Here is a 27,890-nt window from a genome sequence, read left to right on the forward strand (position 1 = left end):
ACATGGCTCGTGAGCACACTCAAAACCAACCGCTCCATGATCTTCCCCGGCACCGAGGTCAGGCTGACCGGCCTGTAGTTCCCCGGATCCTCCTTCCGGCCCTTCTTGTAGATGGGAGTCACATTGGCGAGCCTCCAGTCGTCCGGGACTTCCCCAGTTAACCAGGACTGCTGGTAAATGATGGAGAGCGGCTCGGCAAGCTCCTCCGCCAGCTCCCTCAGAACCCTCGGGTGGATCCCATCCGGCCCCATAGACTTGTGAACATCCAGGTGGCATAGCAGGTCATGAACTTCATCCTCTTGAATTATGGGGGGTTTATCCTGCTTGTCGTCCCTGTCTTCCAGCTCAGGGGGCTGAGTACCCTGAGGATAACCATTCTGACTACTAAAGACTGAGGCAAAGAAGGCGTTGAGTACCTCAGCCTTTTCCTCATCCTTGGTGGCAACGTTCCCCCCCGCATCCAATAGAGGATGGAGATTCTCCTTGGCTCTCCTTTTGTCATTAACATACTTATAAAAGCATTTTTTGTTGTCTCTCACGACAGTGGCCAGGTGGAGTTCTAGCTGGGCTTTTGCCTTTCTAATTTCCTCTCTGCACGACCTAACGCGATCCCTGTACTCTTCCTGAGTTGCCTGACCCTTCCTCCACAAGTGATAAACTCTCCTTTTTTCCCTGAGTCCCAGCCAGAGCTCCCCATTCAGCCAGGCCGGTCGCCTTCCCCGCCCGTACTTCTTGCGGCACATGGGGACAGCCCGCTCCTGCGCCTTTAAGACTTCCTTCTTGAAGAACGTCCAGCCTTCCTGGACCCCTTTGCCCTTCAGGACCGTCTCCCAAGGGATCCTCTCGACCAGTGTCCTGAGCAGGCCAAAGTCCGCCCGCCGGAAGTCCATGGTAGCGGTTTTGCTGGCCCCCCTCTTTACTTCACCAAGTATCGAGAATTCTACCATTTCATGGTCGCTAAGCCCAAGCCGACCTCCGACCACCACATCTCCCACCAGCCCTTCTCTGTTCGTGAACAGCAGGTCAAGCGAGGCATCTCCCCTGGTGGGCTCGCTTACCAGCTGCGTCAGGAAGTTATCCTCCACACACTCCAGGAACCTCCTCGACTGTTTCCTCTCTGCCGTGTGGTATTTCCAGCAGACATCCGGAAAGTTGAAGTCCCCCACAAGAACAAGGGCTAGCGACTGGGAGACTTCTGCCAGCCTCTGGTAGAATATTTCGTCTGCCTCCTCTTCCTGGCCAGGTGGTCTATAACAGACTCCCAGCAGGATATCTGCCTTGTTGGCCTTCCCCCTCATCCTTACCCACAAGCACTCGACCTCGTCATCACTATCATTGAGCTCTAGACAGTCGAAGCATTCCCTAACATACAGGGCTACTCCACCGCCTCTCCTTCCTCGCCTGTTCCTTCTGAAAAGCTTATAGCCGTCCATTGCAGCACTCCAATCGTGCGACTCATCCCACCACGTTTCCGTGATGGCGACTAAGTCATAGCTACCCCGCTGCACAATGGCTTCCAGCTCCTCCTGTTTGCCGCCCATGCTGCGTGCATTGGTATAGATGCACTTGAGCTGGGCTGCCGATTTCTCCCCCGACAATGACGTGCGGTCCCTAGGCTCTTCTCTAGAGAGCCTGGTTTTATCCCCGTCCCCCTTCAAATCTAGTTTAAAGCCCTCTCGATGAGCCCGGCCAACTCACACGCGAGAATCCTTTTCCCCCTGTGAGACAGCTGAACTCCGTCCGTCGCCAGCAGGCCCGGTGCCATGTAAACCTCCCCGTGGTCAAAGAAGCCAAAATTCTGTTGATGGCACCAGCCCCTGAGCCACGTGTTGATCCGATGAGTTTTCCTGTTCCTTTCGGTATTCCGCCCCGCCACTAAAGGGATCGAGGAAAAAACTACCTGTGCTCCCGATCCTCCTACCAGTCGCCCCAGCGCCCTGAAGTCCCTTTTGATCCCTTCGGGACTTCTCCCTGCAACCTCCTCACTGCCAGCCTGTATAACCTGTATAACCACATGAGTGTTTCCTCATATGAGTGATATAAAGCAGTTATATAAAACTTGTGGGGACACTGATGATCAAATAAATAAGTATGTTCATTTTTTAAAATGATTTGATATTCTCAGTAAGTTATAGGGAAAACAGACTGTGAGTAATTGTCCTCTCGTTTTTCTTCTTGCCTGAACCTTGTCCTTGACTTTTAAATGTTTATAAATAATTTTTTAACACTTATTCCTATCTTGCAGCATTTCTTGGCTGCTATGATTAGCAATGGGACATTAAGTAAGGTCGGTGTAGAGATAAAGCCTGAAAATATGTTTAACAAGGTACCAGGTGCAGCTTACATTTCACTGGTATCTTTAGAAACATTACTGAAACACTAATCTTTCAGCTGAGCACTTAAATAAACTGTGAAGCCTGAGATTAGTACAGGGGAGAGGGGAGCAGGCGGCACTCAAATCTTCCTCTTGTTAGTATATTTATAATATTTTTTTTTAAGTACACGCTGAACTACTCTTTTCCTGTTCTTGTTATCACTGATTGCAGTGCTACAGCAGTGCCTTCAGAGGAGGGGATTCTGTTGTTCCTGGGAAGTCTCAAATTTGAATTTTGACAAATGGAAGTTCATGTCAAGCTATGTAGATGAAGTGGCAGGATTCCCCATGCATGCAATGCTTCAAGATTTGCATCATTTGAAAAGAGTTAGGTTTATTTGTAAGTATGTTTAATACAGCCAAGCTAATCTAAAAAGGTGACATATTTTAAGATAAAAAAGGAAAGAAATTTTTTTCTGCCCTGTGCTTACAAAAGATATCACTGAAGTGCTGAGGTGTCTGGAAAACTGTGATTATTGCTCTCAATGTGGGCTTTAGACTCACTGCTTAGCTTCATCCTTTCTTTTATCCTGGATGTTGGGTTCACCTGCTGGTTTGATGGTATTATCTGACGTCAACCTTTTCAGGGTAGGGAGAGCTATTTAAAGGGGAAGTAAAAATGCACATGTAGTGCCAAGTAATTAGTAATTGTAATTAGGACCCTGGTCCTAAGATGTCTGTGATGTAAGAAGTAATAGCATTAAATAATCCTTCAGATGTTTTGTTCTATGTTTTTATAATCTTTCTAAATACAAAAACCATGTAATTACCTAAATATTGTATCTTGGCTCATCAGAGGCATAAATTGTGTCTGTTACTAGCACCACCTTTCATGTTTGTGTTGGCTAATTTAGTTTTAATTTGAGTATTAGAGTGCAAGGGTTTTATGACATGGAACATAGTTATTTCTCCATGATATTCTGCTGACTGAACATTGCAAGTGAAGTGAATCCCCAGAAGAGATTGTTTTGTTCAATGAGCAATGTAATTTTTTCCTGTTTGTACAAATATTTCATCAAGGCATTTCAGCTTCATTACTGATTAAACTATTTACTCACGGAGTTTGAAGTCAAAAGGTTAGATCTAGCCTGAAACAGATTTAACAAACAAAATATATCTGGTCTGCTAGATCTTCTATTCTAACGTCCTGGATATTGCAGGTCATTCATTATTCTCAGCCAGTTTCTCTTCTGCAGGGCCCAATAACTTGGGCCGATTCTTGAACAGACTGTGTCTTCTGGAAAGGTATCTTCTTCTTGTGCCTTCCAGTAAAAAACACTGTCTGGAAAGAGTAGTGTAACCACAGCTGAAATAATGTCTAATTTCTGACGGTCTCTCCCATTTCCTTCTGTACAATGTTGACACGGTAAATTCTTAGTAGAGCCTTGGAGCTTATGGATAAAGAAAAATATACTTGTTTGACTTCTTAAGCTTTAAAAGATGCAACTGGAGTTATCAGATGTAAGGTTCCCTACAGCATGGGCATGAGGGCTGACAGGAGCTGGGAAGGATCCGTGCAGGATTTGGGGCTTTTGAGACATAAGCTGAGGACCTGAGCAGGATAGGGTTAGGGGCCAAACAGCGCCAGACTGGGAGGTTTCCTCTCATACTTTTCTTCCAGTATTTCATAATCTATGAGTATTTGCAAGAAAGTGTATGTAAAGGGAAAACGGCTGTTCTCCAGGACTGCCTCAGAAGACTAATTTATTGTCTGTAGGACGGTCTCTTTTATCTAAATGATCTTGGATTAGGTAGTTGTTGAGAGATTCATTCTGCCTTGTTGCCAGATTTTAGAATTATGTTTCTGCTGAGGAGTACTTGATTACTAACCAGATGCTTTAAATCATAGCCATTTTCTTCAAAAGTATTTAACAAATTTCGCACTATACTGTAAGGTCTCAATCCCAGGAACTGAGTTTAATAAGTAACAAAGCTTGATCATTTTGAATACAGTCTTAGGTAGCAGAAAGTGGGTGTAATATAAGCCTCTGGAGAGATGGTTTCTTTCATTCATAGGTATTTTACCAAGTTTTATGAGAATTTATGGAAACTCTAAAATCAATTATTTTCTGACTTCTAAAATGAAGTTGGATTTTGAGGATGATGTGTCTTCTTTCAGCATCATGATACTGAATGTAGTAAGAAATTTTAAAGAAACATTCTTGAATATTATTAAACTGCTTTTTTCACCCAGCTTTAACAAGATTTTGTTGTTTCCCCCAATGACAAAGTTGTATTAATGAAGATCTGATGCGGTGTGAGGACAGGTTTTGTTTAGTACATTTCAAAGTTGCCAGAATAATGCTGATCCTTGACACTTGTTTTCACTGAAAATTTTCCACATATATTTATATGTCATGTATATTCATTAACAGTGTAAAAAAAAAAGTAGAAATTTCCTCGCACATTATTGGTTTTGCCCAGTGATGTCACTCACCAACTTTAAAAATCACAGAGCCCATCCTCTGGCCTTCTCCAGCGTTTGTGAGAGCTGGGCCCCAGCGCTGCAGTTGAGCCCGGAGGCAGGCAGCAGTGCTGCCCCACGGGTGCTCTGCCTGGGTGGGCTGGACGGCAGAGTGCTTGTCCTTCGGATTTGTCTTTCTATGAGGCCTTTAATCCTCAAATTCAGAAGCCTCGATATGTTACATATATCTCTGCGTGTATGGATGATGTCTTGAAAAGTGCTATAGATATATTTGTTCACATTAAAGGTGGTTTGTTTTTCTTTAAACTATGCAGTTGGCTCTCAGTTAGAGAGATGCTTACAATGAGGGTAGTAATAAGATAATGTGAGGCTGCTGGCATAGCAGAGCTGACACATGAAAGCTCTCAGTGCAAGTGGAAGAGGTATTCATGGCTTTCTGAATAATGCGATTTTACCAGCTCAACATTCTTCTTCATGAGAACCAACTTCACAAGGGCAGAAGGAAAACAGACATTTGATGAATACAACTGCCAACTGCTGGGATTTTTTTTTTTTAAAATTATGCAAGGAACTATGTATTCTAGTGGAGATTTCTGTGAAACTGTGGTATCCTACAATGAAAATACCACTTTTTCAAACCCTGCACCATTACAGTCTCTCTCAATACTCTAAATAGTCTGAATTTTTACTTCGTAAATTTAGCTTATATTTTAAGCTTAGTAATCTATAAATCTTAAATTAAAAAGTTAATTTTCATAGTCCAGTTTTTTAGATGATCTCTGTAAATTATGACTATGTGTACAAGTACATCTACTTGCATGAGCAGAAAACTTATTTGAGCACTCCAAGAGTACACATACCACAGTACATACTTTGCAGCTACCTTTTCTGAGGACCTGCTTGTTCTTGTTCTTGGCGTTGCTTTCTATCCTAGCTATAATGATGAAATCTGTGTGATGAAATGTTTCTGTATGAAAAACTTCAATCAGAAAAGCTGAAAATTGAGCAGTTATGTATTGATGTCTAAGCCATAGCTTCATATTTTAGTAGTATTACAAAGTAGCAGCACGTTCAGAGCCCCATCCTGCACAGTGATCTGCTCCCGCAGAAAAACATAAGTCCTATTTACAGATTAAAAGATCATCCTCGTTCAGTTTTATTTCTTCAAGGGTTTACACAGCTGCAGTTATAGTTGTGCATTGAAGAGAAAATGAATACATGGCTTGTTACTTTACTTTGGGACCTTGGGGAATAGGAAAGACTTCTCACTCGCTTTTACCAACAAAAGCTTTCTCCTTTGCTAGGGATGGCTCGGAAGATAAGTTGGGGAGGGGAGAGATAAATTTGGGGCCGTGGCACTCCCTGAAATGGTCAGTCCTTCCAAAGGTAGCAAGAGACGAGGGAGTGGGTGCTGCCTTGAAGGCCTGGTTGCTTTGGAGGAAAAGGCAGGAAACATCCTTGCCTCTAAAATAAATGGAAAACTTGGCTGAAGCAGTAGATACCTGCCTGGTAGTAAAACTGTTTCTACATCTCTTGCAACCCTTTATTATGCCCCTCGTTCGCTGCCAGCTCTGGCGGTGCTGTACTTTGTGGAGTGGCTGAATAGGTTATTTAGGCAGCCCCTACCGCCTTGCTCAGACTCTGTCAGGTTTCCATGTATTTTGGTAAAGCTGCAGAAGTTGCTCAGCTGTTGGTAGGTTCCCAGTGAGTATCAGACGGCTACTGATGCTGGAGAGAGCAATCTCCAAGTGTCTGCAGCCAGCTTCAGCGATGATCTGGATACAAGTCCAGTGGGCTTCTGAACAAAGGCAAGAGAAAATTATAATTAGAACTGAACAGAGAGCCAGGTAGCTACTGTTTTTTATTTAAGTGATTAAGAACAGTCTCTTAGCACACACTAACTCTCCTGTAAGTAGCTTGAAGAAAAAAAAAAAAGAAAAAGAAAAAAAAAGTAAAATAAAGCATACTAGTTGGAAGAAAACATAGTTTGGCGCATGTCTGACATTCAAATTACAGTAATCTTGTATGCTTTATTGACCCCTAGCAAAATAATGAAAAAAATCCACATTGTGAGTTTTTGTTATAAACATGTTCACAACCAGAAGTACTGCTTCCGATGTTCAGAGAAAATGTTGGTTGCCTTCGTAATGTTTTCATCCAGCTTGGGCCTCGAGTGCAAGTCTAGTAGTAGTGTGGGCTAGAAATAAGCCCGTCTGTAATAACCAAGTGTGGTGGGTTGACCTTGGCTGGATGCCAGGTGCCCACCAAGCCACTCTATCACTCCCCTCCTCAGCTGGACAGGGGAGAGAAAAAGTAACGAAAGGCTCTTGGGTCGAGATAAGGACAGGGAGAGATCACTGACCGATTACTGTCATGGGCAAAATAGACTTGACTTGGGAAAATTAATTTAATTTATTACCAATCAAATCAGAGTAGGGTAATGAGAAACAAAACCAAATCTTAAACCACCTTCCCCTCACCACTCCCTTCTTCTCCCTTCTTTACTCCCGACTTCTCTACCTCCTCTTCCCAAGCGGCGCAGGGGGAGGGGAATGGGGGTTGCAGTCAGTTCATCACACGTTGTCCCTGCCACTCCTTCCTCCTCACACTCTCTCCCTGCTCCAGCATGGGGTCCCTCCCATGGGAGGCAGTCCTCCATGAACTTCTCCAATGTGGGTCCTTCCAATGGGCTACAGTTCTTCACAAACTGCTCCACAATGCGTCCTTTCCACGTGTCCTTTCCATGGGGTGCAGTCCTTCAGGAATAGACTGCTCCAGCATGGGTCCCCCACGGGGTCACACATCCTGCCAGCAAACTTGCTCCAGCACGGGCTCCTCTCTCCATGAGTCCACAGGTCCTGCCAGGAGCCAGCTCCAGCACGGGCTCTCCATGGGGTCACAGCCTCCTTCGGGCATCCACCTGCTCCGGCACGGGGTCCTCCACTGGCTGCAGGTGGATATCTGCTCCACCATGGACCTCCATGGCTGCAGGGGGACAGCCTGCCTCACCATGGTCTTCACCACAGGCTGCAGGGGAATCTCTGCTCCGGCGCCTGGAGCACCTCCTCCCCCTCCTTCTTCACTGACCTTGGTGTCTGCAGGGCTGTTTCTCTCACATATTCTCACTCCTTTCTCCAGCTGCTGTTGCGTAGCAGTTTTTTCCCCTTCTTAAATGTGTTATCACAGAGGCGCTACCACCGTCACTGGTGGGCTCAGCCTTGGCCAGCAGCGGGTCCGTCTTGGAGCTGTCTGGTGTTGGCTCTGTCGTCATAGGGGAAGCTTCTAGCAGCTTCTCACAGAAGCCACCCCTGTAGCACATACACTCACCCCCCGCTACCAAAACCTTGCCACACAACCCCAAAACACCAAGCCTGGTGTTTAAGAGAGAGGGCTTTATATAAAATAAACCCCCCTCTGTCTTTGGGATATATGAAACTCCTGCCCACTTGGAGCAGAGGGAGAGGCTGTGAAGCTGTGAGCGTTTCCAGGAGGGAGAGTTCAGTCATGTTTGCGAGGCAGAACAATCTGTCACCATCAGTCTCGTAGCTGGGACGCAGCTCGGCGTGAGAGAGATGTGTAACCTGCCGGGTATGAACTTAGGTCTTTTAATTTCATGGTTTGAGTGTGGTATCAGCTAGTAAAGCAAAGATCAAGTTAGTGGGGGACTGACAGCTCTGCCTTATCAACCTCCGTTGTCCTCTCTTTTACTGCCAAAGAAAACCGGCAGTGGTGGTTGACTGAAGGGAAGTTTGTGTTCTTGTCTTGCGACCAGCTGTACTCCTGGGCTGGGCGGATGACTAGGGCTAGCGTCTTGTCAGCGGTGTCTGTCTAGTACAGCTGCTTCTGTGCAGTGAGTGGAGTATTTGTAAGACTACGTAATATAAGGCACCTTATGCTGGGGCTTTTTGTTCAATCTCCACCAGCTTCTGCTTTTTTACGGTTGGATTGAGAGCACCAAGAGAAGGAACAGCACAGTGCTTGTTCTAATACAAGAGCAGTAGTTTTGCTGCTAAGCAAAACTGTTAATATAGGATACTGTGTGCTTAAGAGACCAAGCAATGTCGTGATTCTTGCACCCAGAAGAGGAGGAAGCCAGTGTTTTATGGCTTTTCTTAGCCAGTATGAGAGTTGCTACAGGATCCCTGCAGTTGCTAAAAGGAGACTAAGCCATGATCTTATGCTGTCAAACCTACTTATGTATGTCACTATATTTTACTTACATTCAGTAACAGTATGAAAAATCTGGTGCTCCGAATGGGAACTTTCTTTGCCTGTATGTTGAAATATCTTTGCACGGCTTTTGTCTGGGCTCTCTAGTCATGCATCTCTCCCTCTTCCCCCCTCCCCCGCCGCTACTCTTTTAGTCACCACAGACGTAAGTTTCAGAGTGGAGCTGTGTTCTTATCTTTCTTATCTTATCGTTGGTTTTGGGTTTGTATTTTGTTTTCTTCTTTTCTGTTGTTTCTGCAAAAAAATGTCTGTTTTCTCCAGATGATCGCTTCTTACAATTTTCTTGACAGCTTGCATGCCTCACTTCTAATCACAATGAAGGATATTTTCCCCTCTTATTCTTCATGTCAAGAAGAGGACTGGTGTTTTTTAGTTCACCTGTGTATACCCTTAAAATTGTTGGCAACATGTTGACACAAGCTAGTTGTATTCTGGTTTTCTGGTAGTTGCCATTTCTCCCACGTTTACTCTTTCCTCTTACAATATTTTTCTGACTTACATAAGAATTCCAGCTCAGGTTGACATTTTAGTACCTTATATTTTGTCTAATATTTATTTCTTATAAAGTTTAAAAATTCTTGCTCAAAAACACCTCTGTCTTTCTCATCACTATGTTTTGTCCAATTCTTTACCCTAATGCTTATCACAAAATGAATGTTGCTAATAAATCCAATGTATTGAGTTTTTTATCACTTATTTGGGATCTGCTGAGTTTGGAATTAGAATGGATGCTGATTCTGCCGTAGAAGAGCTTTTCAATCCTTCTTTCATTTTGCCTCTCCTCCCTCCCTTTACTTCGATCTCTAAAAAATCATTTGAATTAAATTCATCAGAGACAAGGTTTTGGAACAAAACTACTTCACTGAAAATGAGGATAAAACCGAGATTTGTGTTTCAGTGCTAAATGCTAAAATTTCAGAGAAAATGCTAAAATTCCCCTCTAGATTTTTGTTTTCTCTATTTCATGAATCTGCCTCTGCCTGAACAATGAAAAGAGGCTTGGCAATGTGAACCAGCAGTGGATTTCTCTAAGGTATTTGATTGCACTGTCACTGCAATGAGTACATGAGCGTAGTCTCTGAGTCAAGCTTTGATAGGAGCTGATTTTTACGGTAGCTAAATGTTGGCCCAGCTACCACCTAACTTGCATGAACTCTAGTATCTGCCAAACACAATTTCTACTTTTTTGCCGTGTCTTAGTTTTCAGTTTTGTAAATCTTTTCCTTTTTTTTCTTAAATTAAACTAAGATGCATTTTTAGTAATTGGAATTGCTTTCGTAGAACTTTGGGGATATTTCAGCATCTGATTTTTGTCTGTTTACATTGTTATGAGTCTGGCAGGATAACATGGAGATAAAGCAAAAATCCATTTGGTTTGTTAATAAATTTTGGAATATTGATACTGGATTGTAATAGCTTGACAGTTTTTGTATAAAACCTGCATTTTGAAATTACAGCCATTTTGCCAACCTTGAACTCATGAAGGTATGTTAAAAAAAGACTGATTAGGATTGTGTCGCTGATGGGGATCTAGAGGCATTGGAGTAGCTTTTGCTCAGTGTTCACAGGCAGCCAGGTTTTTGCTCACAGTTCACGGGTTTTAATCATATTGCTTTGATTACACTTCAGAGTTATGTCATTTATTAGTACTTGAGGCAGCTTGTGCAGCTGTATCTCAGGTATCCTTGTATGGTGGTCTGTCTTGTGATGAAGACGTACCTGCTGCCAGCATCGAACATGGGCTTCCAGAGGTTGCTGAGGCACAGCGAGCCTGCAGTTGTGGGTAGCAGGAGGGCACCACCACTGAGATTCTTTACCAGATCTCATCTGTAGTTTTTAATTTTTGAGATCTCTTTCTATCCTTTTGCTCAGTGACACAGAAGCCTCCTCGGGCAAATAAAGTAAATGAGAAAATTAAAGAGAAACTGCCTAAAGATCTATTTACTCTATGAAAATCCTGCGTGGTGATTGGCTGCATAAGCCTGAGCGACGAGCTGGAGAGGAGAAAAAAGCAAACCTGCAGCTGTTTGGGATTAATGAACGTGTAACACAAACAGCGTCTTCATGAAAACAAATGAGCTTTAAAAAAAAGCGTTGAATACAAAATTAATGTATGTTAATAAAATGAAGAAGCAGGAGTAAGATTTGTGTTTCCTAAGAGCATAAAAAAGCATTCGACCTGAAAAGAATATATGCGATGTTGTATGTTGTTCAGTCAGGATTATTAGCTAGCACTGAGCTGTGCTATCAGCTGAAGCACAAGCTTTTCATCTCTGGAAGCTTGAATTATTCTTAATATTTTTCAAAATCTAAATTGGGTCATAAATGTTTTGGCAATTTCAGATTAGCAGTGTGGGGGGTGGAGGGCATTATAAAACACGCCATGTGGTAGAACAGTTGAGTGCACCGATTACCAGGCTGCGCAAGTAGATCGAGCCAAGTGGGAGGGCGCCTTCACATCAGGAATGAGGGGTGCTGGCTCTACGGTGAGAGTAAAATCCTGCACAGCGCCTGCCCGTGCCGTGCATGACTAGCTGATTATCTCGGTCCTTCATGGAGCCCTGTATTCCCTCAGCGGATATTTTGAAACCATCAGCTAGTCAAGGATCAGCCCTGTTCACTAACAAAGGCTTGACAGTCTAACAGAACTGGAAAATACCTCCTACATGACTCCTGGGAAGGTCTCGAAAAGGTAAATGTCCTTGGTGAAGGCCACCCTGATAAAGAGAAGGGAGAATGCAGGAGAAAAACACAGATTGAGCATGAGAGAAAATGACCAGAAAAAGAACGAAAGGATTGTTCAGTGCCTGCATTTGTAGCTCAGCAACACAGTACATCAGAGTATTGAGATACGAAGGAAAAAAAATACATACCCGAAACAGACATGATCCAAGAAACCAGGCTATTTAGCTTGTGTATTTAGTTAGCACATACTCTATCTCCGGAGATGAGGTGGACTAAATAAGCTAAATAAAAAGCCTAGCACAGAAAAATAACTAACACCACCCCCCCCCCCCAAAAAAAAAACCCCATGAAAGCAATGATCTTCTTTAATGCTAGTCTGTTTTCTCTCAAATATTATCCAATGTTTTTGCATTATAACTTACAGAAAAATACCAACAAGCACAGTCATTGTGAACAATATTTTTAAGACTTCTCGTGACATTAAGTACCCCTCAGTAAGTTAACTTGCATTCTTCTGTCATCCCTGTAGCAGCTGAAACAAATGATTTAATGGAAATGTAACAATAAGGCCATTTTGCATACATGTATTGTCATGCAATCTTTTATTGCCCATTCACATTCACATTTTCTTCCGTGGGTCCTCTTCCCTACTTAAACCACTGTTTACTGCTTCTAGACAAAGAAATACTTATTTCCTCTTACTTTTTCCCTCTGTACTTTTGTGGTATGTGCATACTTTGTAAGCATTTATCTTCAAATCTTTTCGAAGTTGTGAGGGCATGCTATGGTTGTTCCTACGCAGATGATGAAATGAAGATCAGAGTGCTTGTATTTTAAAAGTTTTTGCTCGTTTTGGATACTCACTTTGAAAAAAGAAATTCAGATCTGTCTTTTAATGAATATTTAACATTCTGTTCCCCTATACACATGGCAACAACAGTGACTGATGTGAGCATGTGACATTTTTAACTCTAGAGCTTTTTATGTGTACTGCACAACAGGTATGGCTTCACAGCCAAATTGTGTAGATAAACAGTATTAAGACATGCGCTTCCACTTGGTGTTTTTCAAGCTGTTTCCTCACACCACAAGAATGTTAAGATTCTGGACCCTTTGATCCAGTGCTGATCTGGAGGTATGTTGCCTCATAGCATGTATGAGGCTTGTAGAATTTGGCCTGTTTTGTTTGCTTCTGTCCAATTCTTTTAGCTTTGTTCTCTATGAAAACCTATATAATTATTTATTGCATGTTATTGCCTCTCACTTTTTCCTAAACTATCTGCCTGTTCTTATCTATTTTATTATATCCATACCCCTCTGTTCCTGCTTGTCCCTATATTCTGGTGTTCCAGATGCACAGCCTTTTCACTCTCTCTCACTTTACTGAAAAACAAAAAGAGACAGGTGGTTGTAATGATCCAGCTTTGTAGATTATCATGCTTTTTTCCACAGCCCACATGAAGTCTTTGCAGGGAAAGAACCACTCCGTTTCTGCAGCAGTGAGTGATGGAGAATCCTCACCGCAGGATGACCTGGAACAGTGACCATGTTCCAAGCTAGAACTGTTAGACCTACATCAGTACCACCGAGTATTCAGAGAACACAGCTGCTAAATTTCAACTGATCTCTTCTGAACAGTGATGAAATGTGATTTTTTGAAAAGCAAAAGTACTTCATTAAATCTGGGAGAGTTTCCACAGGGTTGGATTAGAAATATTGGAATAGGAACATCCAACATGTTGAACCCTTGCGCAGTTCCAGCGTGACTCTGCTACCAGGACAGCTGGATATACCTGGCAGTATACCCTGACTGGTTTGGTCAGTCCAAATCTAGCTGTGGAAGCAGTGATGTCACAGTGATTGCTTAAAGCTGATGTTGCCAGATGATGTGGGATCCAACCCTGTTTAGCCCTGGCTGTCATAGAATGGGGGGATCCCTAGTGAGTTTTTGTCATGTCCAAGCCATGCACTGTTTGTGGGGTTTCCATTTCCCTCATGTCTCAGGTGTGTAATATTTATTGCATGGCTTTGAGCCACATGAAGATCTAGGGCTACGGCTCAAGTGGATAGAAAGGTTGGTCAGCCTGGTGCTGAGCCAACTGCTAAAATTGGCTGAAATGGTTTTAAGACTGAGCATACGATGGGTGACTTTCCCATAATTGTTTTTGAGAAAACAGCTGAATTGATTCAGCTACAGTTTTCAGAGAAGAAGAATGTGGAAAATCTCAGCTGGAAGCGTTCTCTTTAGCAAACACAAAAATAAGTAAAGGATGCAGCTTACCATCCAGGACTTAAGGAACAATTTTAACCTTCTCTAAAATGGTTGTGGCTTCTGTTACTATTATTATTCATTACCAAAATAGCTGCATGATTTTTTTCATCATTTAGACTCACTGATATAGTAGTTCACTTATTGCGAGCATTTGCCTGTACATTGTTTTGCTACACACACTGCATTGTGCTGCTCAAAAATGCTGCAGAAAAAGGTGTTGCTTGATATTGATCAGGTGTATAATGCCTTCTTAATTGGACTGTGACGAAATTTAATAATCTCAGAAGTAACTCTGATGTGTCAAGCTTTTCTTGAAAGTATGGGAGATAAAGGAGCTTTTTTACTTCCTGGGATATATGATGTTTAATTGAGTTATTGTCTTTCTGAAAAATGAAATCAGAGAGAAGTAATATCAGACGTGCTCAAAATCCTTATTGATTTAATAGATCAAATGGTGAAATAGTGTTTTGCTTTAGACAGAGACAAGCTCTTGAGCTCTTACAGCAGGTTTATTGTTCTTTCCTAGCTGCTCCATGTGACAATGTAATGCAGGGTGATTACTGCAGTTTTTATCTGGCAGATTACCCTGTTAGCCTGGCACTCCAGTAAATTGTCACGTTCTAGCAAAAAGACGGGACATTATGCAAAAGAGCACTTCAGCACACAAATCTGTTCAGCGCACAAGCACATTGTGGTTTTCATTTTATTTTACTATTTTGTAGGATTGCATTGACGTAGGTTGGTGGGAAGGAGAACTCAATGGCAGACGAGGTGTGTTTCCAGATAACTTTGTCAAGCTTCTTCCTTCTGATTTTGAAAAAGAGGTAAGCAATGTATTCTTTCATTTTCACTTTAGAATACAGAATGAAAGTGGAGTTGAAAGGAATTCTCTTTCAGATATGTGATTTTTACAAAGTTTTACTTCTAACTTAACAACAGAAAAAGGCTAAAGAAAACAAATTTCTGGATTACAAAGCTTCCATGAGGAGAACGTATGGCACTCAAAGTCATCTTATGGAGCTTGTTTTTGAAGGGTTTGATTGGCCCATCCAGTCAAGCCACCTCCACTATGTTGCTCTGAAAGCCTTCTGTCCTGCATCCTAAGGGGAGAGGGAGAGAAGAACTGGGGGTCCCAGGGTAATTTGCTGAGTCAGGTGGTGCAATGATGACCAGAATTGTTAACTTTTCTCCATTATTTTTGCGGTGGAATATGAAAAGTTAGCGTACCACCTGCATGCTGATTGACAGCAATCAAGCACTCCTCCAGAATGAAAAGCGTGAAACTTTAAAGAGAGAGATTTGAAAGACAACAATGAGCTTTTGGTATCTCAGAGTCATGTTTCTTTACCTCTCTCAGAATTATTAAAAAAGAAGGTATAAAATCTGTGCAGAAGCTTTTTCAGCTTCTATTTATTTGAAAGAGACGGCGTTGTTATTTGCCAAACAATATTTAGAAATCCTGCAGCTTCCTGGAAGAAAGTAATGGATTACTCCCCCAAAAGTCCATTCCATTTTTAGGAACTTTTTCAGTCATCAGTGGGATATTACAAGCTTGCAGTCAGGCTTTTGATGAGTATTTCACTATGACAGTGTAAACCTTCTGTGATAAAACCAAGACTTACTGACACTCAGCTTCAATCTTTGGCAATAAAATTGGATGCCGGAGGCAAAAATTAAATAACTTGGAAAGCTTAATAAAGCAACTGTTAAACAACTCACAAAAGCTAACATAATAATTATTGAAAATGAAGGTAGAAGAGCAGCAAAAACTGTGGGAGATGAAACCACAATTCCATAGCAGAGCAGATATCCTGGCTTTAGGCCTAGTAATAAAAGAAAGTGATTTCCAGAAGAGGCAGAAATCATAAACCTTAAGACATAGTGAGCCTATTATAGAAGAAAAAAATCTTTACTATTATCCATTTTTTTGTGGTGAAATTTATTCAGTCTTTTTGAACTTATAAATTATATATCTTTAAGTGTTTTTTTCTTTAGAGTACAATGAATATAACTTGTAGAATAAATTAAATATTCACTTAGAAATGGCAGCTAGGTTTGCTGTAAATGTGGAGAATAAAACGTTATTAATTTTTAAAATGGCACAGATCTGGCCACATGAGTAAGTAACTGGTAGGACTATAGACTGTCTGTCTTTGCTTGAATCAGTGCTAAAAGGGAAGGAAATGGATACTTTTCCAGCGGTTTTGTCAGGTATTTTCTGATGTGATCCAGAAACTTTGGATTCCATCCCATGGTCTGAAAGTATTTGTTGCAGTAGTCCTTCTGCTTGTTGAACAAAAGCTTGGGATCTTTTCCCATCTCCCTGTTCAGTCCCCAGTTTTCCAATCCTGATTCTTTTCCACACATGGCTGTTTGTCCCAGGCCTTTTGTATTCACTGCCTAGTCCCAGTCTCCACCTCTCAGGTGGTCTCAATTACGGGATTTTCCTCTGAGCTTACTACCTGAGTCTAAATCACCATCTGGATTTACTTTCTGTCCCTACACCGAATTTCTTTATCCAGCTTGTTTTCCTTTCCCCTCTCACTCTTTGTCCCTGCTCTGTAGTTTTGTTCTCTTCTTGTCCAACCAATCCTGGTTTCATTTCTGTTGGCTTCACTTCTAGTCTGTCTCCATCACCTTCTCGGTTATCTCATCCAGCCACAGACCCTTGTAATTCCTCCTTGCTTCTCCATGTTTCCCTCAGAAAGTTTTGAGGCTCTGTCACGCTACCTCCTTTCTGATCTTTGTCTGCCCTTTTGAAACAGTGTATTTCCCTCATCAGCTTCCAGTTAAAGCCATTTTGTCTAATGAACTTTCTCCTTTGTGTTTATTTACAATAGTGTTTTAGTTTTAATCAGGAGTGGGATTTGTAGTGAATCTCTCGCTTGTCCATCTGCACTTGCTATGCTTTGGTTTGCCTCGAAGGCAGGTCTCAGGGGACATAAACTAGACTCCTTTCAGATGAGAACTAAGCCAAAAGATGTGCTGAAGGAGCGCACCTCATATATTCCGACTGCTGACGTATAGACAGTTAATGGGATCAGGCTCACACCACTCCACAATGAAACCCTAAATGTGTATATTGTGCTGTTGGATTCTCAGCACCAACTATTTCACTCTGCAGCCGTTCTCAACCAAACCCCCAGTTGCTATCACAAGACATTCATTGTCCTGTCTTCTTTCCTTTCCACATTTTTCTGCACTTTTCTGCATTTAAACTTTGAACCACGTTGCCTAAATTCTTGCAGAAGTGTCTCTGAGAGTATAAGGGGCCCACTGTTCATGGACGATGATCCTCGGCAGCCAGGCTAGAGCGGATCATTCTGAGCTCCTGAGTTCCCAGCCACAGCTTTCTCAGATTGATGACAGAAGGTGATGTGGTTAGGATAAGGTGGTAGGAGAAATCTGAGGCTTGCAGGATAGCAACTTCAGAGATTTAAGCTGTTTGGCTTACTCAGTCTGTGCAAAACTGGTATTTTTTTTCTCCAGAGATGAATCCATTTGCTAGATTTGAGAGAGATCCCCCAGGAAGGGTGAGTGGCAAGGGCTCCGCCATGACAGAAAACCAACTCCCTGTCAACATTCAGACTAAGACCTGAGAGTTCTAGGGCTGAACTAATTACTGCAAGTGAGCCAAACAATTGACCTTTCTTGAGCCATTTGGCAGATATATAGAGAACAAAAGGGGGAAAAAAATCAACATGAGTTTGATAGAAAATACCAACCTAAATGGTTGGTTGAAGTTTGGCAAAGCTATGCATATCTGGAAACATCATCTTATAGATAGTTCCACAGGACAATATACAGTGTTGCATAGCCAGCAATGTAGTGACAGTGATTGTGATCAATCTGTAGCAAAGGAAGTAAGATCCTTCTCAGAAAAGGATGGACATATGAAGAAAACAATTATTAATTTTTACTTAGGCTTTATTCTCAATAATTTTGGTTTTTTAATATTTTTTTTTAAGTGAGAGTTAAGGTATGTCATTTGATCTGGCATGGTGCTCCATTTGTTTTTGTATTAATTCCAAGATATATATGGTGAATGCCAGTATGGTGTGCGTATGTAAACACAGATGGACACAGATGGACACCTAGCCTGCAGGTGAGGAGAAATGGTTCTGGCATTGATTTGGTGGTCATGTTTCTCAGCCATACCATTGCAGTTCTATTAGGAAAATGGTCATAACAGAGAAGGTAAAAGTAAAAAGTACAGATTGGTTGGAATAATTTATTTCATTTCACCAAACATCTAAAATTCTGATAACTCTCTTTCACAATTGGAGCTGTAAATGTATTACAGTAAATGCATAAAATGTAACCTTTGCAGCATTTCCTGTATTCTGCATTTTTGCCCCATTTATCAGTCTGAGAAAACACACTTCGCGTTTTGCCACATTGAGCTGGGTTTTTTGTGTGGTGTTTTTTTTTTTCCAAAATGGGTTGGAATATTTACAAGATTAAATTTTAAATAAATAGATTTCTTCAGTAAACCAAAGGTCATGTATATCTCTAATCTTAAGGCACATAAACTGGCCTTTTTTGTCCCCTCATTTCAACTGCAAAAGTAGAAAAAGGTAATTTTATTTGTCAGTGCTATTTTCTCTCTTCAAATTCTTTTTAATGAAGTTATTTCAGGGGAAATATGTGACAGACCTGTAGTCTCAAGTCTTGTAATTATTAATATTAAACAACGTATGATTAACTCCAACCTTTGTATGAATGAGATTTACAGGCATTCTGAAGCAATCTGTTTTCTTCTGTTATTAAATTTTAGAGACCGAAGAAACCACCACCTCCATCGGCTCCTGTCATCAAACAAGCATCAGGTAAGGTGCAGCTGATTTTGTACAGCACATGTCAGTGAGCACATCTCAGTCTAAATTAAGTGTATTCAAATTTATGTAGAATTAATCTGTATCAAAATTGATAAGCAGGAGGTGTCTAGACAACAACTAATAAATCAGAATCAAATTGCAAGAAGATGATAACCCTGAAAGACTGTGGTGTGCTTTTTAAATGTGTTGCAGTCAACCATCTGCACCATTTTAAACATGATAATTTGGAGCGAGCGTGATACTTCAGTTTTTAAAAGTTCTCCAGTTCCGTTCCTTGACTGAAGTTGATTGTGCGCGTGTCTTTGCAGTATAGACCCAATATGTTGGAGTCTAATAACACCTGCAGGAGTTTACACCTACAGATCTGATTTATTCTAGAGATATGCTTTTTTGCATATCTATAAGATAGTGTCAGAGAACTTGGCTGTAATACAGTGGCCCCATCTGACTTGCAATCTAAATCTTACAGATCTGCATGAATGCTGGAGCTGTCTGTCTGTCTCTAGGTTCCATATCATAGTTAGATTCTTGGTTTTCAATACTTTATAGCCATAAGTATAAAACTTAAAGGAGTTATCCTGAATCTGGTTATGTAGATAATTGTGTTGTAAATGTATTAAGGGGCTGATTGTGTTTTCCAAACGGATGAGTGCTGGCAAAGCTGGTTTTGGAATACGTTAGACTGAATTGTGTATAAATACTGAGAGCTGAAAACACTTTTATTTGTAGTTTTAAAATGAACTCTCAATACAAATTTTCAAAAGTGCCTGCATGATTTATTTTTTCCATGAAACTTAGAAACAGTTAAAGTATCTACACACTTGATAGTTCTGACCTCAGAAACCAAACTCCTGTCTCATTCATGTAAAATCACAAATCACAAGGCATGGGATGCACTCAGAGTTTTCATTGGTATTGCAGTTGTGGTGGAAACATAACTATGGCTGGAATTCTTTAATCCCTTAACTCCAGTTGGTTTGTTAAAATTCTGCAGCAGCACTACCGCTTCCCCGACTGTTGGCACACATTACAATAACAAAACGAACACATCCAATCTAGCCAGATTAATTTTCTCGTCACTGTGGTCTGTTCCAGCTTTCAGGGCTTTAAAAAGTAAATTTCCCTCTCCTAGAATCTTCATCTATTAATAAAAGAACAAGTTACACCAGTGTACAATTTATTGTGAATCAACAGGCTATAATTTAACTAGTTTGAATTTGTCAAGCAGTTTTTTGACTACAAATCATGACTATAAATGTTTGATTTGCTTATTGACTCCCATGGTTTGTTCTTCACTCTGTCTTGAGACTCCTAAAACATAGATTTGATTTTAAGATCAGTCAGTAACAGTGTCCAGAGAGAGCAGTATAACTTTGCCATCTAGCGGTGGTTGCATATTAAAGATGTCGTACTGACAGCTGACGTTACAGCCTGACACACATTTTGGAAAAGCTCTATAAAACGTTATGTTTCTTTCAATTTATACTCCTATAATTAGAGAATAATACTTTTAATATGTTTATACCTTTATATGTTTGCATCCAATGCATTAGCTGCATTGCCATAGCAGGATAATGTGTCCATTTTCAGAAGGAAAAATGGATGCGTAAAGGATGCAGACGGTTTGATTAAGGCCATCTAAGTCTGTGGCAAAGTCAAGGCTATTGCTGTTCTTTGTTTTCATACTCAGTCTTTGACAAGTCCTGGCTGATTATGCACAAGAGTTTCTTGTGATACGTATTTAGAGGTGAAAATCAGCCTATGTTTATTACCATCCTGACATCCTCTATTTTGTCAAATTATCACTTTACCAAGATAACACTGTATTTTGCCACATCCCCATGGCAGGCCTTACTGTTGATAGTAGGTAACAATTCCCAGTAATGTTTCTGCATGTTTAACCAGTCATAGTGTGATGAATAAATTGAGAACTGTCAGTTGCAGCCTAAATAATTAAATATCGTATCTTCTGATGCAGAGCATAAAATCATAGCAGAGAATTAGAATTGTTCTTTGTTGTTCAAGCAGTACATATGTAAGGGAGGTGTCTAGTTTGTATTATAATATAGCTGGAAGTTTGGCTGTATTTCCAAATTCTGCACAGCAGTAGACTGCCAGGGCCGTCTGTGCTGGGCTACTTTACAACGTAAGGTGAAAACTGGAGAATCAAAGTTAGGAGCACGAGTCCCTTACATAGCCATTGCAAAGCAGTAGGCATTTCACTGGGTAGCTGGGATAAGCAATACAACTGCGTTTAGACTGGAGGATGGGCATACTCTGTCGAGTCCCTCTGGGAGTCGGTACGGAGTTCACCAGAGCTTCCTTGCAGGTGACCTTCTCCTGGCAGCTAAGGCAGGATCGTGGTGCCTGCCTGGGTACTGATCAATTTGGGGGTCACAACCCAAGCAGGGAGTACACCTGAGACTGGGAGCTCCTAAGTGTTTGTAGGCTCGTTGTTTTAGACATGGCCCGAGAGTGTCCTTCTGTGTGTTAATGATGACTGTTAATTTTACTGTAATTAGGTATATAGACTTGTGTCTCTTTTTTTCTTGAACACACTAGTATGTGCAAAATTATCAGTATGTTGACTTGTGCTTTGCATAACTCGTTTTTAGAAAGGCTTTAATTGGTTTCGAGCAACAGTTTCTCCTCTCAGGAGTGAAGTATTTTTCATCGAATCATAGAATCATTTAGGTTGGAAAAGACCCTTAAGATCATCGAATCCAACTTTAAAATGGCAATTCAGTATTATTTACTGACATGATAAGTGTTACAGTGTTGCCTGTCCAACAGCACAGTTATATAAAGAAACAATGGCCGGTGATCACCACTGATGAGCAATTCGCACTGATGAGTTCTAGGAACCAGCTGCAGAAGAGAGTTGTGACAGCGCATTCAGAAAATGTAAATGTACTTGAGAACTGCATATAATAGAATAGATTGAAGTAAAAATTTGCCCTGTGTTCCCTGCCCTGCCTCCTCTGCTTTTCTTGGATGTCATCTACTGTAATTTTTATTGAAATACTAATAGTGTTACCTAAAGCGGTTTTCAACACTGCTAAGCTGAAATGGCATTAGCACCTCGTAGTTAGCCAATGCAGCAAAGCCAATATGCAGTAAAGCATTTCTTATAATACAGGGCCTAGAAGATTGCATCTTGCATGTGCCAGGAAATTTTTGCAAAATCTTCCCGTTGTTAGTGCCACAAGTTCCTATATTCCTTATAGCAACAGAAGTCAGTATGCCAGGGTCTCTAGTACAGAGGCAGAAGAAGGCAGAAGCTTACACCTCCAGGCCAAAAGCTGTCAATTAAAACAGTCATGCAGAATACTGTCAGTACTACTATTCTCATCCTTCTAATACGTGGAAGTGAACAGCTAGTACTAGAGATGAAAAAGAGGGGGAGTTTAACTTAATGTAAAATAAGCCCTGTATATTCGTCTATATTAAGTATTCTCATGACAGAAATGCCCAATTAATTGATTTATTCCTAATGATTCACCGCACTGTTGAATTGCTCTTCAGTTAAGTGTGTCTACAATGGTAAAGGATCTGTCCAGATTTAAAAATGTGTACTTGCTGATTTTTTTTTTCACAGAATGGTCTGAAAGTGCCTATTCTTTTGAGGTGCATGCTTTGGAAACTGTGACCTTAACTGTGAAAACATAAACATCCAATTGCTTTTTTGTCATTACAGTGTAAGCAAATACTTGAAACTAGATTTATGTTCAGTTTTAGCAAGACATTTTCAAATTGGAGAATGTAAAAAGCCTAAGAAATTGCTGAATTAAATCTTATGTGCCCGTATGTGATGGTTTGTTGGCTTGTTCAGGATTCTAAATTTTCCTTTCTTTGACAGGTATCACAGATCGAAAGCATGAAATCAAAAAGGTACCTCCTGAAAGGCCAGAATGTCTCCCTAATCGAACAGAAGAAAAAGGTATGAAATGTGCTTTCCTGCCTGCTCTCTGCAGAGAGACAGGGGAAATGGAACCGAAGCACATCCTCATTTCCCAGTCCCCGTTTTCATTAAGTGTATTGTTTGGATGTTTATTTCCCACTCTCATAGATCCGTGATGATATGCATTTTGGAAAGGATCTCATTGTTGCTTTTGGGCTAAATTCAGGGTATTCAATTGTACCAGTCCAGAGCTGTTAAGTACTTGCAGCCTCAGCTGAAGTCAAGGGGAGATATGCTCTCAATACATAAAATGCTGTCTAAAGCTCTGTGCTCAGTAAAACCCAGCTCCTTGATCGAGTAAGATACCCCAGATTAGCATGTACTTTTTTCTTAACATCTATGTGACTTGGTTCTCTAGTTAAAAGCGGGGTTGGTGGTTTTCCTACACCACAGAGGGGTTTTGTGAAGATATAGTCATTAATGCTTATGAATCACCCCATTATCATAGTCACAAAAGTCATAGGCAAGCCTGTGAAGAAATGAAAAAATTCTGTCTTCAAAGCCAGGTTTGAACATTGCAAGAAATGGGGCACAGTACCACGCAGAGCAGTGACAAGCAAATTAAACCTTTAATGGTTTCATTGTGCATTCTGAATAGTTTGGGGAAAATAGTTACATTGATTCTCTAATTGAAAATGGTGTCAAGTTTCATATGTTTAAGTGGACTATTAGATTGTACAGACAAGTTTGTTCATGGGATTTCTTAACTTTTAAGTATTCGAACTTGCAGTCTTTTAAAAGGCACATGTATGCACATGACTAAATGTATAATATGCAGTTATAATTTAGTGCCAGAACATTCAGACTTTGCACTGAGATCTGTTTCTGGATATATGTCTTAGTGATCTGACAGGTATTTTAGCACTTTCGTCTACATATGTTTACTTCTGGCTACGTGCGCTACTTCTCATGGTTATCTTAGCAATAAAACCCTTTGCTTCCCATTTTTGGATTTACAAAGCCAACTGTCAAAACAGTGGAGGGAGTTTAAATATGTTACTGTCCCAGGGTATAAATATCTGTAACTATTCTAAATGTTGAAAAGAGGCCGTAGGAGTCATGCCTACATTTCTGGAGTACCGGGGAGTGGCAGGAATTGTTCGGTGTGGTGTGGCAGCAGGGGTGGCACAGGAACATTCTTTACGCTGTGTGTTGGTACCCTGCCTATCCCATCCCTCACACATAGTTTAGATTGTTGGACACTGACGCAGTATAAATTGTCATAGGAGTAAGTGTGTGAAAATTACACAATACGCTGGAAAAGCTTCAGTGTTTCAGAGGACCCAATGATTGCATCAACTGAAAGTGTACTGATAAAAGGGTATATGCTTGTGAACAACAGTCACTAACTGGACTATTCCAAATCTAACGTGGATTGTGTTTCTGGTGATTTATTGCATGATCCTCTCAGGCTGAAACCTAGAACACATTAAGCAATACCCTGTAACATTCCCAATACCTCTTATGTGTATACAGAGGTGTAATATTCACACCGTATCATAGACAGTGTTGTCAAGGGAAGTGGGGTGTTGACATAGTAGGATACAGAGAGCAAAACTTTGGTCCCTTTGAGAGTTTTGTCCTTTCTTTAAGAAGAATCAGGTTTCCTATGATATGGCAAACGTGTTTACATGTTTGTTTTTTATTATGAATTTAGAGCATATTATTTACAAGAGTTATTCATGTGTATTGTACTTCGCATACTCACAGGCATTGCATGTTTGGCATTGGATATTAGTATTGTGGCACTTCCTAACTATGCATAATCAGTTCTGCAAATGGTCCAGTTTTTCACTGGCAAGCTGAAAAATTCAGCTATAAGTCTGTGCTTAAAAACCTAAATAAAAGGTCTGATTTTTCTGAGGGGTTTACATCCTGCCAAACATCACTAAATTTTAATGCTTTTATTTTCATTTAACTTGAAACACACTTTTTTCCCCCCAGACATGGTATTTCTCTGTTTGTTCAAGAGATGTTAAGAATATCCAGCATAATTATCTTTGTGACCTTTTAACTTAATATTGTTTCATACTAGAATTTGATATAAGTTGTGCTCATGGGAAATTGTTCCATATGGTATGTAATTTTTTGCCATTCTTATTTTTTGCACTCAGAAATCAGTAAGTTACTCAAATAAAAAATAGCATTCCCATTCAGACACTGCATACACATTTCGGCCATGAGGAATTACAGGCAGAACAGTCAGGTAGGGCAAACAGCTGATTTGTGGTAAACGTTATTCAAATAAGGAATTATTTAGGACGTAAGTGGAAAGGAGATAAGCTCTTTCTTTGTATACAGTGTATCTACAGTTGAAGATTTCTTGTTTAATTGTAGACTTGTGCATGCAAATGAATTCCATTTAATAATATCCGTGTTCTTTTTTTCTGGAAATAATTGATTTAAAGAAAGATCAGAGAGAGAGCAAAAACAGTTAGATTCGCAGAAGCCTTCAGTTCCTGCTATACCTCCGAAGAAACCTCGGCCACCCAAAGCAAACTCTGTGAATAGACCTGGTACCTTGCCCCCAAGACGACCAGAAAGACCAGTTGTGCCTGTGACTCATACAAGGTATTGGTTTTCCTCTGTCCAGTGCTTTTGGGATTAGTGGAAAAAACACGCATTTAAAGAATTTAGATTTTACAGTTAATGTCACAATTTATTTCACAGTAAACTGTATTTAAAGAAAATTTAAAGAAAAGCCTTCTAGTCATCTGGCTGGATCATAACTGTCTTCTCAAGAATAACAGTCTTCAACTGTTCATTACTGATGAACACACTGTTATGGCAACATCATAGTTTCCACTGCAGAATATGCGGGAAATAACTGCATCAGTATGTTGCACTGATGTGGACTTTCTTATTATTCCAGCTTAGCCAGGGCACTAAGTCAGTGTAAAAGCTTGGATTGTACTGAGGAACAGCATTAGACAATGCACATTTCAAATGCCGACAGCTTGGTTTCAGTCTGTTTTCTCTGGTCATTTTAGATGAATTTTTAGCACATACATGTGTCTTCATAGAATGTTCTTTAAGCTGGTGCCACTGCAGAATACTGCTGTCAAGTATTTATGCTCTAACGTTTGTTGTTATTCTATAGTTACATGAGGCTCTTTATCAGAGGTGGTTACAGCCTTTGAGGAGCACTGAGAAATTGGACTTGCCAACAGAACTCCATTTAATCTCTGCTAGAGTTTGGAAAAGCAGAGGCTGTAGAAATTAAAGGCCTCGCCTGTAGCCCTAATCAAGTCTAGGTGGCTACATTAGTCATCAACATCTGTAGGCTGTAGTCTGCAGACTTCCTTTATGCATAGTGGATAGAAATAGGTGAAAACAGAAAAAAACAGTTGCCTAAAATGGGCCAGCTGCACATCTTGCAGAAATACTAGAATATATGCATAGAAATAATTTTATTATTGTACTGATAGAAAAATTAGCTGCCATTGAACTACTGGAGTTCAAATATACTAATGGTCAATTAAATACCAGAAAGGAATATAGAGTAGAGTGGAATAAAATAGAAATCCTAGGCATTGATCCCCTCATTCCTCCACATATGGTTCATTAAATAAATGCTCTTAGTATGAAATCTGAGACACAGAAAATAAAAAAATGGTGCCTGCCTTGTGTTCCCAGTTTCATCTTACTGAAGTGCTTTGGCTGTGCATCTCTGAGAACTTACCCTGCTATCCAGGTGCTACTGCCACAGCTTCTTTTGGACTCCTTGGCTTTGAACATGCTTGCCCAGTTGTTCCAAGATACAGTCCACACCTGCTGGTCACTTGGGCATGCTTGGAAAAGCAAGTATTTGCTATGACCTTTAGATTGAGCTAAGTGATGTCTTTTTGGCAAGACCAATACATACCCTAGCGTTCAGTTCATTGGCTAGGCATGCAATGGGGTAGCTATTCTTTTGTTCTATCCTTTGCCTGGAATATTTTAAACATACTGTAAATATTTTAAACATTTAGAGTTGTGGAGGGGTGTTTTATTGCTCTTCTGTTTTTCTTTTTTCTAAGTACAAAATTGGATAAATAAACAATTCATTTTTAAAGATATTTCAGTTTTCATGTTAACAAAGTCAAAAAGCAGATCTAAACAGTAACCCTGTTATGTTCCTAATTGTCCAAACTCTACTATGTCTAGCAAAGAAAAAAAATTTTGTTCTTTTTATCTAATACCATTATATTTGAAAAAAATTTATTTGTAACAGTAGTTAGATTAAAACTTAGAAGGACAGGTGATTTTTGAGGTGATGATGATGCATGTTGATGATCACAGTGCTAGCAGTTTCCCTATTAATTACTTTATCAGCTATTTCAAATTAATGGATTTATCTCATACAGCTGTTCTGCCTGGTAAGCTCTAACTTGTAAGCATGTCTTATAGGAAGAGGGCAGAAAGTTCACGTAATGAAATAATCCATGGAATAGACTTTGAATTACTTGAATTAATTAAGAAATGTGAAACTTCAAATGGAAGCAGTCACTTCAATAAAGGCGTTTTGTTTTTAAATCAGTTCAGTTTAATAAGATAGTAAATATTTTTAAGACCTGCTGGTATTCATTTCCAGAATCTGAAAAACCTGAGGCAATTAGAATAAAAATGGAGCCAGCAGAATTTTTGCTGACCTGTTGTGGTTTAACCCTGGCAGGCAGCTCAGCTCCGCACAGCCGCTCGCTCACTCCCCCACAGTGGCATGGGGGAGAGAATCAGAAGGGCAAAAGTGAGAAAACTTGTGGATTGAGATAAAGACAGTTTAACGGATAAAGCAAATGCTGCATGTGCAAGCAAAGCAAAATAGGGAATTCATTCCCTACTTCCCACCGGCAGGCAGGTGTTCAGCCATCCCCAGGAAAGCAGGGCTCCATCACGCGTAACGGTGACTTGGGAAGACAAACGCCATCACTCCAAACGTTCCCCCCTTCCTTCTTCTTCCCCCAGCTTTATGTGCTGAGCATGACGTCATATGGTATGGAATATCCCTTTGGTCAGTTGGGGTCAGCTGTCCTGGCTGTGTCCCCTCCCAGCTTCTTGTGCACCCCCAGCCTCCTCGCTGGTGGGGTGGAGTGAGGAGCAGCAAAGGCCTTGACTCTGTGTAAGCA

The 27,890-nt window shown here is 40.7% G+C and overlaps 1 protein-coding gene across 2 annotated transcripts in view; it reads left to right on the forward strand.

The window, feature by feature from the left end:
* The window catches only part of SH3KBP1 (SH3 domain containing kinase binding protein 1), a 233,375-nt gene that overhangs the window by 183,354 nt on the left and 22,131 nt on the right, over nucleotides 1-27,890 (forward strand). For both annotated transcript variants that reach the window (XM_075175254.1, XM_075175263.1), the window contains 4 exons: nucleotides 14,709-14,810; nucleotides 18,764-18,815; nucleotides 22,684-22,764; nucleotides 25,194-25,356. In XM_075175254.1, the coding sequence (XP_075031355.1) occupies nucleotides 14,709-14,810; nucleotides 18,764-18,815; nucleotides 22,684-22,764; nucleotides 25,194-25,356 (398 nt within the window). The remainder of the gene's footprint in view (nucleotides 1-14,708; nucleotides 14,811-18,763; nucleotides 18,816-22,683; nucleotides 22,765-25,193; nucleotides 25,357-27,890) is intronic.

The sequence above is a fragment of the Calonectris borealis genome, chromosome 1, assembly GCF_964195595.1.
Source record: "Calonectris borealis chromosome 1, bCalBor7.hap1.2, whole genome shotgun sequence".
Lineage (NCBI taxonomy): Eukaryota > Metazoa > Chordata > Aves > Procellariiformes > Procellariidae > Calonectris > Calonectris borealis.